Source organism: Halichoerus grypus, chromosome 2 (genome assembly GCF_964656455.1).
Source record: "Halichoerus grypus chromosome 2, mHalGry1.hap1.1, whole genome shotgun sequence".
Lineage (NCBI taxonomy): Eukaryota > Metazoa > Chordata > Mammalia > Carnivora > Phocidae > Halichoerus > Halichoerus grypus.
Genome location: NC_135713.1, coordinates 202,656,255 through 202,669,592, shown reverse-complemented (window position 1 = coordinate 202,669,592; position 13,338 = coordinate 202,656,255). Strand labels below are relative to the sequence as shown.

Below are 13,338 nucleotides of genomic sequence, written 5' to 3'. Positions count from 1 at the left end.
CGTGAACTCAATGTCCGCCCCACTGTCTTGAGGCCTAGGGCCAGATCTCCGGCCAGGAACCCTGGTTTCTCCCCCTAACCTTCAACTGGATTTAAAGACTGGTCTCTCAGTCCCAGGATCTCATTTCCTGTTCCCTCTTCCCTGGAGAGCTTGGCCCAGTTTGCTGGGCTAACACTCATTTGCTCTTAGCAATAATCTCATCACACCCTACATGTTCTGAAGCTCCACTTTACCTTGAGCAGCACTTAGGAAACAAAGTGTCTTAGTCTGAATAAAAAGCCTCTTGTCTACTCCTGCATTAAGAGTATTTCCCCATGGTGGATCTGAAAGCAGTGCTCTGTTCGGAGGATGGGATGGCTCAGTCTGTTGCTATTTCCTAGAAGCTAATCAACCCCACCTTGTAACTACCATTTTCATTATCAGGAAGCTCACTTTACCTAAATGACTTCTAAATCCCATGAGGGCATACTGGCTTACTTCCACAAATATCTGCCTCTTCTGTGTGTTTCCATCTATTTATTTTCAAACTTAGGCTAAAAAAAAGGATGGTTTTATTTGTCCTTTGAGATCACAGCCAAAGATCAGGGATGCAAGTAAGTAGCAACCAGGAACCCCATCCTGTTCCCACCAGAAGCCACGACCAAGTAGTATTTCCCTTCCCGCCCTCAAAGACAAAGGACATTTTAAGAATTTTTAAAACTTTAATACAGTTCAAATCAGTGGGCCAGGTTCACTTCAGCTCCTTCACTGCCAAACCTAGAGGAAAAGAGGATACAAAAGTGAGTCAGCCAGAACATACATTTTTATTTAGAGTACTCTTGCTTGTCTGGATTTTGTACTTAAGCTAAAGAGGCTTAACAAACTAAGAAATTAAGCATACCATGGTGGTTTTGCTTAAAATATTAAGTTAATCAGGGTTGTGAGATCGAGCCCCATGACAGGCTCTGTACTGAGCGTGGAACCTGCTTAAGATTCTCTCTCTCCCTCTGCCCCTCTTGCATGCCCTCGCTCTAAATCTAAAGAAATAAAAATTAAAAAAAATTAAGTCAGTGTTAGGGGCGCCTGGGTGGTACAGTCAACTCTTGGGTTTCTGCTCAGGTTGTGATCTCAGGGTTGTGAAACTGAATCCCACATGGGGCTCCGAGCTCAGCGGAGTCTGCTTAGGACTCTCTCCCTCTGGCTGCCCCCCCACCCCCGCACGCATGCTCTTCAAATAAATAAACCTTAAAAAAAAAATTAAGTTAGTGTTTGATAATTAAAAAACAAAAACAAAACAAAACAAAAACAAAATCAGAAAGCATTCCCTCTCTCAGCCTTCGTGAAGAGGTCTCAAGAAGTTCTTATGTCAAGCTGCACTGGTGAACTTTCCAGTATGAAGGGGCAGCCTTTGAGACCACTCTGCACTCCGGGCCATCTCTGCCCCCGCTCAGCTTTTGGTCCTCCCCCCAGGATGGGCCCTAAGTCTCACCTATGCTCATGGCCTATTTAGTTTTCTGACCTGCAAAAATGGGGATGGGTACCAGCACCCACCTTGTAGGGTTGCGGGGAGAAGGAAGAGTTACCCACAGAGTTAAATGTTCGCTGTTACTAGTCTGTGTTAGAAAAGCATGGATGGGAGCGAAACGAACTGTTCTCTGGCCAGGGAAACTATTTCTGGAACAGGATGGAACTCTGAGGATCAACTATTCATTCCTTGCACCACCAACAGCAAGAGCAGATACTTCGACAAGCCACAAAATGGACTTTCCTAAACCTGGGGACAACTCAAGAAAAGAGACGGCAACACAGGTGCCTTCCACATCTCGGGTCGGCCCCCGGGAGCCCAGGTTCGCTCACCTGGGGGCAGGGACTGCTTCAGTTTCTCTGCCTTCTCCTTGTCCGTGATGACCAAGGTGTAAAGGTACCTGCTGCACCGAACTTTAAACTTCACGTTCTCCTTATTCTTCTTGATCTTGACAGCTACCAGAGAGACCAGAATTAGGAATTAAACTGTATCACAGAAGAGATGGCACGCAGTTCACCTGCTTTATATTTATGTAGAAAAGTGGCACTTTTGGCTGCAACCATGGTCAGGGCTGTGCTCGCCTCCCTGTACCGTCCCCTCTGCAGAAAGAGAAAAGCAGAAGCCCTCTAGGACTTCAATATTAAAAGTGTCAGAAACCTACATTTCTCTTATATTAATATGTCAGAGCCTAGGGCTTATTAATCTAAACTGGTTTACACATAAAAACAGATTATCTGATACATGGAACACATCCGAGAACATTCTGTAACCATCTTTATTTTTTAAAGGGATAAAAGTAGCTCGTCAAATAAGGAGATGGATTATCTGCCAGGATCAAGAACGTTCCACTTCTCTACTTCTGGGAATCAGTTCTCTGCCTCCCTGGGGCAATGGTAACTACTTTCTTCAGGGTCTGCCAGCCACCCGCCCCAGAGTTATGTGCTAAAGCTTTTCCTTAAATTTATGAAACCCATTTTCCGGGGTCTTTCCAACTGTCCAATTCTATCTCAGGACCACAGCTCAGACAACAGAGCCCCAAGCGTGACTCAAGCTCAGCAGTGCAAGGTCTGAAGTTTTGTTGGCGGCGGGACAAGTGTCCGTGCATTTCCATGGAGGACGTTTTATGCATCCATCAAAACTCCTCATTCTAACTTTAAAAACAGGTCAGACACTCCCAAGAATTCATTATAAACGCACCGAAGTGCCCATCCCGAGTCAGGTGGCCACACAGGGGCTCTAGCAGCTCAGCCCGAGCCCCTGACCAGACGGCTGGACACAAAGGCACTCGGCCCCACAGAAGCGGCGCCGAGATTCACTTGGACTTACAACCCCCAACTCCTTCTGTGCCACTAACTCTAAGGAAAGGAGGCACGTCACGGGACGCAGCACTTGAGCCTGCCCAAGGCAATGGCTGCCTTAGCTTATGTTGTTTTTTTTTTTTTATTTAAAGATTTTATTTATTTGACAGAGAGAGCACAAGCAGAGGGAGAGAGAGGGAGAAGCAGGCTCCCTGCTGAGCAGGGAGCCTGAAGTGGGACTCGATCCCAGGACCCCGGGATCATGACCTGAGCCGAAGGCAGCCGCTTAACCGACTGAGCCACCCAGGCGTCCCAGCTTATGTTTTAATAAATCCAGCAAACTGGGTCTTCGTTCAAACCAACCTATTTTGCTATCTTAACATCCCTCTTAAAGCTGAGTATGCCGCATCGCCTAGCAGCTGCCGTGTCCTATAAATTACGTGGGACAATCCTAAAAGCTCTTAAAAAACTGTTTATTCAACGCTGTCATCCTGTGCAGTCCTTCCACCTAAAGGCATAAACCCAAAGAACTGAGAGCAGAAACGAGAGATATCTGCACACCAGGGTTCAGGGCAAGAGGATCTGAAACAGCCGAAAGGGAGACACCACCCAGTGCCTACTGCTGGCGAACAAGCTGTGGCAGATCCACACGACGGATTATTCAGCCTTAAAAGGAAATTCGGACAAATGCTACTGCATGGATGAACCCAGAAGACACTGTGCTAAATGAAGCCAGCCAGTCCCACAGGGACAAACACTGCTGATTTCATTTGCAGGAGGTTTCTAGAGCAGTCAGATCAATAAAGTAAGCAGAATGGTGGAAGCCAGGGATTGGAGGGACAATGGTGGGTTAGTGTTTCTTGGGTATAGTTTTAGTTTTACAGGATCACGAGTTCAGAAAATGCTGTGGGAAGGTCCCCAGGGCCAGCAAACTGTACACTTAAAAATGAGGTTCTGTTATGCATATTTTTTTTTTTTTTTTTTTTTAAGATTTTATTTATTTATTCATTAGACACAGAGAGAGAGAAGCAGAGGGAGAAGCAGGCTCCCAAGGAGCAGGGAGCCCGATGCGGGACTCGATCCCAGGACCCTGAGATCATGACCTGAGCCGAAGGCAGACGCTTAACCATCTGAGCCACCCAGGCGCCCTATTTTTTTTTTTTTTAAAGATTTTATTTATTTATTTGACAGAGAGAGAGACAGCGAGAGCAGGAACACAAGCAGGGGGAGAGGGAGAGGGAGAAGCAGGCTTCCCGCTGAGCAGGGAGCCCGATGTGGGACTCGATCCCAGGACCCTGGGATCATGACCTGAGCCGAAGGCAGACGCTTAACGACTGAGCCACCCAGGCGCCCTGTTATGCATATTTCTAATGAAAAATATTTTTTAAAAGTTTACTCAACAAACACTGAACACTCTGTGTCCAGGGGACCACACGGTCTAACATCAGGCTCCCGAATTCCAATGCAAACGAATCCGATGGACGGGGTGCCTTTTCTTCATGGTACTAAGGAGCCCTGCACCAATCCCCCTTCAACGGAGGGAAAAGGTAGTGTCGTGTTTAATCCGCTGAGGACGGCTACTTCCTCACAGCGCTAGGATTTGAACCAGACAGTGACTCCAAGTCCCTGGCCTGAACGATGATGATCACGATAACCTCTCCTTACAGCACGACAGTGGACCAACCGTCCCCAGAAGCACCGGACAGAGCAGACACTCCCCGTTCCCACAGATGGCCACCATCTCAAACAGTCCCAGACAAACAGGACCCTCCCTTCCCCTGTGAACCCACTACAACGCCCTCCCCGAGCTCCCACCACGTCATCCTTCCACTGACAGGGCCTTAGAGCCTCGGCCACCTCAATCCGTCAGCAGAACACGACTTACTTTTACAAACGATCTGATGTTCTCTTGAGAACACGTTTTGGAGGAGAAAGGAAGCTTTAAGCAGTATTTGATGAGGCAGAAAAATGAGGACTCTGGGCTACCCCCCCCCGTATCTACCACGTAGGAAGCCCAAGCCCCCACACCTCCCTCAACTCTAACGAAGGGGTACCAGCAGGACTCCCTCCCACACGGGCTGCACCAGTGAGAACACTCTGCACCAGGGGCTAGTACGTCACCCATCGAAAGCTTGCTCTTGTAGCCTTCTGATGCGTCGTTCCCTTTTCCTTATTTATGGCCGCGGGAAACTTAACTCCTACACGTGGAAAGTCAGACTACTTCCTGCAGCCCACTGTGCGGGGCCTGGACTCAGGCAGCAGTGGGCCCACAACCCGACACGGGGCACCAAGGTCAGGGTTCTGAGACCCGCATTTCCAGACTTCCACCTGGTAAGGACTCTGCTCCGAACACACACCTCTTCTCAACTAAGGATGGTTTTTAAAATGCTCACAATTAGCCAAAGGGAACACACTGCCCAACGAAGTCTTCCTTCTGGGAAATAGGATAGAATCCCTGCTCCCGGGCAGCCAGGCATCCGCTTCAACAGCCTCCCTCGGTCTGACACCCCAGGGACCAACACTCCAGGGGACCATCCAGCCTCCGGACCAGGAGAAGGTCTAGGGAGGATCCAGGGGAAGGTCTAGGGAGGGATCAGGGGAAGGTCTAGGGAGGGATCAGGGGAAGGTCTAGGGAGGGATCAGGGGAAGGTCTAGGGAGGGATCAGGGGAAGGTCTAGGGAGGATCCAGGGGAAGGTCTAGGGAGGATCCAGGGGAAGGTCTAGGGAGGATCCAGGGGAAGGTCTAGGGAGGATCCAGGGGAAGGTCTAGGGAGGATCCAGGGGAAGGTCTAGGGAGGATCCAGGGGAAGGTCTAGGGAGGGATCAGGGGAAGGTCTAGGGAGGGATCAGGGGAAGGTCTAGGGAGGGATCAGGGGAAGGTCTAGGGAGGGATCAGGGGAAGGTCTAGGGAGGGATCAGGGGAAGGTCTAGGGAGGGATCAGGGGAAGGTCTAGGGAGGATCCAGGGGAAGGTCTAGGGAGGGATCAGGGGAAGGTCTAGGGAGGGATCAGGGGAAGGTCTAGGGAGGGATCAGGGGAAGGTCTAGGGAGGGATCAGGGGAAGGTCTAGGGAGGATCCAGGGGAAGGTCTAGGGAGGGATCAGGGGAAGGTCTAGGGAGGGATCAGGGGAAGGTCTAGGGAGGATCCAGGGGAAGGTCTAGGGAGGGATCAGGGGAAGGTCTAGGGAGGGATCAGGGGAAGGTCTAGGGAGGGATCAGGGGAAGGTCTAGGGAGGGATCAGGGGAAGGTCTAGGGAGGGATCAGGGGAAGGTCTAGGGAGGATCCAGGCGAAGGTCTAGGAGGGATCAGGGCAGGATCCACGGGAAGAACCACGGGAAGGTTTAGGGAGAGATCAGGGGAAGGTCTAGGGAGGGATCAGGGGAAGGTCTAGGGAGGATCCAGGCGAAGGTCTAGGAGGGATCAGGGCAGGATCCACGGGAAGAACCACGGGAAGGTTTAGGGAGAGATCAGGGGAAGGTCTAGGGCGGGATCAGGGGAAGGTCTAGGGAGGATCCAGGGGAAGGTCTAGGGCGGGATCAGGGGAAGGTCTAGGGAGGGATCAGGGCAGGATCCAGGGTAAGAACCACGGGAAGGTTTAGGGAGACATCAGGGGAAGGTCTAGGGCGGGATCAGGGTAGGATCCAGGGTAGGGGCCAGGGCAGGGCAGGGCCAGGGGAGGGGACCTCTCCACGCGCGCACGACCCTCCTCTCACTCTTGCACGTTCAGAGCGACCACTTACATTTGGCATCCTTTCGCCTGGCCGTGAGCAAGAAGTCCTTGATTTCCTCGATTTTGCGAGGCTGCAACACAAAGAACAGGTTCACGAGCTACACTGACACACGTGCTCTGACCATGACTTGACCACCGCCACCAGCCCCTCACGGGGACCCGGGACTCCTGCAAAGGCGCTCCTGCCCCCGCCCCCCGGGGGGGGCCCCAGCAGGGGTCATACTCACCATGGCTACGGGGGGCGCAGGGGAGCGCGCGGCCGGCACCTGCGGAGAAGACCGATGTTGGCGTCAGCGGGGCGCGGGGACTGACGATGAGCCCCGCTTCTCCTCCCCACCCTCCCCCCGAAATGCCCACTCCGTCGCACTCCATCCTCCTCTCCCGCACCCTCGGTCCGCACCCAGGGTCCCCAGATCTCACCCAATCGTGGATTACCCCGGATTACCCCTCAGTGCCCCGCTTAGGGGCCGAAACACTCACAGCAAGCGCCAAGAAAGGAGGACGGAAAAGAGCGAGACTTCCGTTTCCGGGCAGTTAAACCCTCCCCCGAAGGAAACTGGGTACGGTGTCTGCAAAGGGTCAAGAATAACGTAGGCGTTCGTCCTTCCCATTGCGGCACCTCTGCCCCTTCCTGGCCTAGATTGATAGTGTCGATCAGGAATAAAATAGGCAGCCTTCCTCCTCCCTCCACTCTCTTTTCTTTCTCCACCCCCACCCCCAACCTTGGCTTTGCTAGGCTTTATCCCAGACCCAGTCTAAAGACTGAATACTTAGGGCGCCTGGGTGGCTCAGTGGTTAAGCATCTGTCTTCGGCTCAGGTCACGATCCCAGACTCCTGGAATCGAGTCCCCCATCGGGCCCTTTGCTCAGCGGAGAGCCGGATTCTCCCTCTCCCACTCCCCCTGCTTGTGTTCCCTCTCTCGCTGTCTCTCTCTGTCAAATAAAAATATAAAATCTTAAAAAACAAAAAACTAAAGACCGAACACTTATTAGCTACTACTTTCTTTAGATGTGTGCATTGAGCATCTAAGCAGGGATTTTCCCATTTAAATAAAGGGATCCTGGGGCGCCTGTGTGGCTCAGTCATTGGGCGTCTGCCTTCGGCTCAGGTCATGATCCCAGGGTCCTGGGATCGAGCCCCGCATCGGGCTCCCTGCTCCGCGGGAAGCCTGCTTCTCCCTCTCCCACTCCCCCTGCTTGTGTTCCCTCTCTCTTGCTATGTCCCTCTGTGTCAAATAAATAAAATCTTTAAAAAAAAAATAAATAAATAAATAAAGGGATCCTCCTATGTACACTTTAGAACCTCTTTGTAGGGGTTTCTCACATTTCCTTCTGGTCACCTTTTCCGCGGACATCTAATCTGTCATGAGCAAGGCCCTCTTTTCCACTTAATGGAGCTTTTGCACTTGCCTCTCCCAATTCCTTTAAGAACTGGTGCACATACGGGTAAATTAGTACTTATGATACCTGACGTTTATGGAGCCCTTGTATGGGGCATCCCCTGTGCTAAGCACTTTTCCCCTGTGACCTCTGATCTTTAGGCGCACCTGGGAGAGGGGGTTCTTCTTGTTACCCCAGTTTTACTTGTGGGGGAGAATGAAGGCTTGTACTTGCAGGGAAGAGGGGAAGCCAGGACTTGAACCCACGAGGGCGGGGCAGATCCGAAGCGCAGGCTCCTGGCCACTGCTTTAGGAGACTGTGCCCCACAGGCGGGCTGGCAGCCCTGGGGAGGCAGCGATTCCTTTGCCCTTTTGGTTCCTCCCAGCTCCATCCCGCGCCTGACGTTGCTTCCTCCGCAGGCATTTACTCTCACACAGCCTCTTTTCAGGCAGGCTCCGGGAAACCTGAGGTTATCGATTTTATTTTTATCTTCCACTTTTATTCATTTTCAACCTCTCTACGAATGTCTACATTTTATTATATTTGTTTCCCCCAGATTTAATAACTGCACAACAGAATGTAGTTGCCGTGTGTTTATTATTACAGAACAGCCCACCTGAAGAGATAGAGTGCTTCACCGTGAACTTTACTTTGAACTCACTCCCCCCATCCATCCTTCCTTCCGTCCCTCCCTTCCTTCCCTTAGAGGAGCCCAGCTTGAGTATCTTCCTGGGAGTACTGGGGATTCAGGGAGGGATAAACCCACAGTCCTTGCCCCAGGGAGATCCCAAAGTGCTCCAACTGTGTAGGGAACCTTTTAAAAGAAGCCAAACTGTGTGTGCTAACTACAGCTGGATCTGGGTATTAACAGTAGGAAATGTTAATTGGTAGGAGTCTGAAGGTCGGGGTCCGGTCTGGGACTCATGGGAGCCTCAGCTCTGACCTGAGAAAAACATCCCCAAGTTCCTCAGCCTGACGTTGCCAGCCCTCCTCCATCCCAGGCTGATGACTTTCTGGTCTTTGGTCCCCGCTGCTCAGCCACAAGCATCCACCCCTTCAGCCCAACCGATTGACACTTCCTGGCTGCAGGTGCCCACCCGTGTTGTCCCCTCTGATACTAGGTCCCGCCCAGCTTCCGTCTCCCCCTGGCACAGGACCCTTCACCTCTGACCCCTCTCACTGGTGCAGCAGTTCCCGCACACACCTCCCGGTGATAAACTGTGTGACAGTGTGAAACTTTTCAGACATTTGTGCCAGCTTTTCTTTGAAGACAAGAACGGGGCTCAACATTCTTTTGATAACTCCTGAAATTCAGTATCTCTCTCTCTCTATCTATCGTAGGTACTCCCTGCTGACATTATAGGGTTCTCAAACTGGACGCCGCATCTGAGATCACTCACTAAATGAAGGGTGGATGGATGGATGGATGGATGGATGAAGGGATGGAGAGAAGGAAGGTTGGATGAAGGAAGGGATGGAGGGATGGAGGAATTAATTAGGACAAAGCACACAGTAGGTCCACAAAATATTTGTTGAGTGAATGCCTGGTGCTTCTCCCCACTACAGGACCTACGGGACAGGGCCAGGGGCCAGGGGAGGGGCTGCACCTCCCTTTTGGCACCGATCCCAGAGAGACAGATGTTCACCGTCTTGAGTTGTATAATAAGAGAACATAGATGTGTAGTAACAAAACACGAAGGCAAATTTGCTCAAGTACGAAAAACTCTCTCCAACTCCTCAAGGGGCACAAATAGTAAAATAAATGGCAGCCCCTGAAAGGTGAAGCAAGGAACCTAGAGGGACGTCCACTGTGCTTCATGGGCAGATGAGCCCCAGATATGGTGGTGTGGCCGAAGCCTGCATCTCTGAGGGGAGGCCGGATGCTGCACTTGACAGAAGCTTCCCAGTTGGTGCTGATACCCACACAACACAGTAAACTCTAAAAGGGGCCCGGAGTGGATCCTGTAGGAGATGAAGGCCCCCAGACTTGAGAGCCAGGCTTCCATGGCCCAGCATAGCATGGTTTTTGGGAATAGACCATTGTGGCAAGTAGGGTCTGGGGGTGGGGGTGGGGAGAAGAGGTTGGGGGGGGCATGGAAGGGGGAGGGTCAAGCCCTCTGGTGGTCTCATTCCAGTCTCACCTGCACCCTTGGAGAGCCAGACATCCTCCCGTTCCAGAAGCACACCTGGGGCTCCTGGTCTTTTCAGACCTGCAAGAAATCGGTAAGCCAGACCCACTTGGAGCAGAAGTCAGCATGTCAGCAGTGAAAGGCTGGTAGGGTTTGGTGTTCCATCCAACACACATCCAGAGAACCCAGGGTGGTACCAAGTGGTAAGATGGTGAGCAAGCTCCACGGTGGTCCTCGTGGGGGCTCTGGTGGGGGAGCTCATGGTCTGCATGAGAATGGGGGGCAGGGGTAGAAGAGTGGCACCCCAAGCTGCTCTGTGGGTCTGCCTGGCACCCTGGGCTTGCCCACTGTAGGCATCAGGGCACAATGGCCCCTGGCTGGTTCCAGTCTTGCCTCCTTCACTTACTTGCTTCTAACGCGATGTGTGTGGGGTTATACTACCTCTGTCTTTCCTCATGGGGCTGCTGTGAAGCCTCCATGGGATAAATGAAAAAGCTAAAGTCCCTGCCTGCTATCCGGACTTGCTCCAGGAGGCCTGGAAACAGCTACCTGCCCTGGGTGTAGTGCCCAACAGTGGCCAGAAGGGGGCGCCAAGGCCCTGACTGGAAAAGGGAAGTAAAGGCGCAGCCCCTTGCTTGCTGCCTTCTGAAACCCCATGCTGCAAGTACTTACATATATGACAAGTAATATTTGTATGGTATTTCATACCTGATTGGGTGCTTTCATACCTACTATCTCATTTAAAATCTCCAAGAGGCCCCCAGGAGCCCCGTGCCTTTGGCAGCCCGCAGGACTGGCCTTCAAGCCAGCTGGGGCCGGGGGGTTGTATTAAACCCTGTGGGTCTTCAGCAGGAGCACAGTCTGCAGTCCCTCTGGTTCAATGCTGGTACCTGGGAAAAGGATGGGGAGGGAGGGAAGGAACCCGGGGTGGGCATTGGGGCTGGTGCTTTTTTGGGGGAGCCAGGATGGCGAGACTAAAGGAATGTGGGGGGCTCCCCTCTTCCAGACACCCTCCGCTGTCAGAGACAACCTCAGGGCCCCTGAGCTAAAAGCCACAAAGCGTGACTGGTCAGACTGGAACTTTCTCAAACTGGGCACTACCAACCTTTGGGGGCCACTTTAGCAGTCCTTGGCCCCCACCCACCAGCTGCCAGACCCCCACAATCCTGACGAACAAGCACATTTCCAGACATAGCCAAATGTCCCCTCACTTCTTGTTGAGGGTGGCTGGCTGGGAAGGACAAGACCAGGAGAATATTCTTTATTATAATGGGCTTCTGGTCCGTCTGTGCCTGTGGCCAGGTGACTTCTGGGCACAGGCCACTGTCTTTGCACCCCGCCGTCATTTCTCACTTTCGAGGCCAGCCCTCTGTCTGGGCTGCTCCAAGGATCGGTCTCCCCCACTGCTGCTTCTGCCTGGGGCTCTGGCCGGCTGGCAGGGTGGGGTGTGGGCAGGTGGTCACTGGGAACACATGGCAGCCCCGTGGGCCAGACGCTCAGAAGCTTAGGAACCGGATTCTCCTTTTCGGTGGGTTGGAGGCCCGGTATAGGGGGTGGGTGGGGTGGGAGAATAGGCGCCACCCCCCCCCCCACACCTCTTAACGGGCAAACGGCCCCGTGCCCAGAGAGCTCATTGATTGCATGGATTCCAACCATTTTTAGCAAGGCCACTGTCGGCCAGGCACTGTGCTGGGCGCTTTCCGGTCAACATCCTTTCAGCACAACTTTGTGGAGCTCCAGTTTTGTGCCAAGCCCTGGGCATGCGTGACAGCACAGAACCCAGATCCTGTCTATCTCTGTCCCCATCTCAAGGAACTACCAGACGGGCGGGGGGCGGGGGCAGTGGTAAGTCAGGGCTGTGTGTGCAGTAGGTGGGACCAGGTGGGGGCCGTGGGGGACTGATCCAGGCTGGGGATGGGGCGGGCCTGGGGAAATCCTCCGGGAGGAAGTAACCATGATGCTGATTCACGGGGGAAAGAACCTACCCAGCACCCTCGGAGAAGCCTGCTGGAATGTGCAAACCCTCAAGACAGATGTGTTCCAGGGGGGCTGGAAGGAAGAAGCAATCAGACTGGGGAGCATCAATCCAAGAGGTCTTCCTGGAGGAGGCATCATGAGAGAGGATAGGAAGAAAACTGTTTCAGGGCGCCTGGGTGGCTCAGTCGGTTAAGCGTCCAACTCTTGATATCAGCTCAGGTTTTGATCTCAGGGTCGTGAGTTCAAGCCCGGTGTTGGGCTCCACACGGCCTGGAGCCTACTTAAGAAAAAAAAAACAAAACTGTTTCTGGAGACAGGCAGTCTCAGGCTCAGATCCTACGTCTGGCTGGGAGACGTTGAGCCTCAGTCTCTGTTGAGGAGGGGTATTATTCTCTCCTTCCAAGCCTGCTGGGCCACTGTTCCAATTGTGCGTAGCCTGCACAACCATTTGCGGTTGCCCTGCTTCTGAGAAACCAGAAGATGCGAGCAACAGAGAGTGCTTCGCCCGGAAGCTGGCTCTGTAACTGTTAATTGAATGTGAGTCCCGGGCAGGAGTGGCCAGTGGGTTTGCCGAGCCACAACCTGGGGAAGAGAGGCGGGCGTCCTCCCTCCCCAGAGCTGGGCGAGGCCGGCAGAGGGAGGGCACCCCGCCTGGGCTTCTCCAGGGGGGCCCCGACCAATGACACCTCCTCACCTCCCCTGCTCCCTTCCACTGGCCCCTCGCAGTCCGCGACCTGCTTCCACGGTGTTCAGTCTGCTACCGTAAAAATCATAGATTAGACGCCGTCCTCCAGTGAGGAAAATAATCTCGGGCGGAGGGGAATCCATCTTGAGCATAAAGGACAAGCACCCCTCCTATATATCAACGTGTGCCAGGGTGAGGGGACGTTAGAGGAAGAAAGAGAAAGGGCACAGTCCCTTCACAGTAAGGGACAGGGGCCAGCCTATCGGCTTGTATGTATCTTGCATTATGCAGCAGGAGAGAGAAAATCAATAGAACTGTCAGTGGTTCAATGCATTCCCACTGCAGACGTCCCCATCTCAGGATGCTCCAGACGGATGCTCCAAATTAAAAACCAGGGGAGGGGGAGAGGGGCTGAAGGGGTGGGAAATAAACACCCTGACAGACTAGAGGGAAGGAAGGGACGCAACGGAGGATCTGGGAAAATTAAAGTCCATAAATCCTGAGGCCCAGGGAGCGTCCCGGGTGTGAGTGACAGGAGACCCTTACCTTGTGGTGGCCTGGGTCTGGGGTCCCCTCTGCCAGGTGGGTGTCCCAGAGAGGGAGGGGAGTGTGGGCAGGCCTCTTGTATTAGCGGT

The 13,338-nt window shown here is 53.0% G+C and overlaps 1 protein-coding gene across 5 annotated transcripts; it reads right to left on the bottom strand.

Moving 5' to 3' along the window:
- Positions 1–681: 681 nt before the first annotated feature.
- On the bottom strand, positions 682–10,286 carry RPL38 (ribosomal protein L38). 5 transcript variants are annotated; one of them, XM_078066023.1, is made up of 5 exons: positions 10,256–10,286; positions 6,760–6,798; positions 6,543–6,603; positions 1,837–1,959; positions 682–756 (listed from the first exon to the last, which is right to left on the bottom strand). In XM_078066023.1, exons 2-5 carry the CDS (start codon positions 6,760–6,762, stop codon positions 731–733), a joined length of 213 nt encoding a protein of 70 aa, XP_077922149.1. In that variant the 5' UTR covers positions 6,763–6,798; positions 10,256–10,286; the 3' UTR covers positions 682–730. The 5 variants fall into 5 exon arrangements, with proteins under 5 accessions (XP_077922149.1, XP_035934935.1, XP_035934936.1 ...); XM_036079042.2 differs by lacking the exon at positions 10,256–10,286 and adding an exon at positions 7,013–7,085; XM_036079043.2 differs by lacking the exon at positions 10,256–10,286 and adding an exon at positions 6,953–7,049.
- Between the last annotated feature and the right edge of the window lie 3,052 nt (positions 10,287–13,338).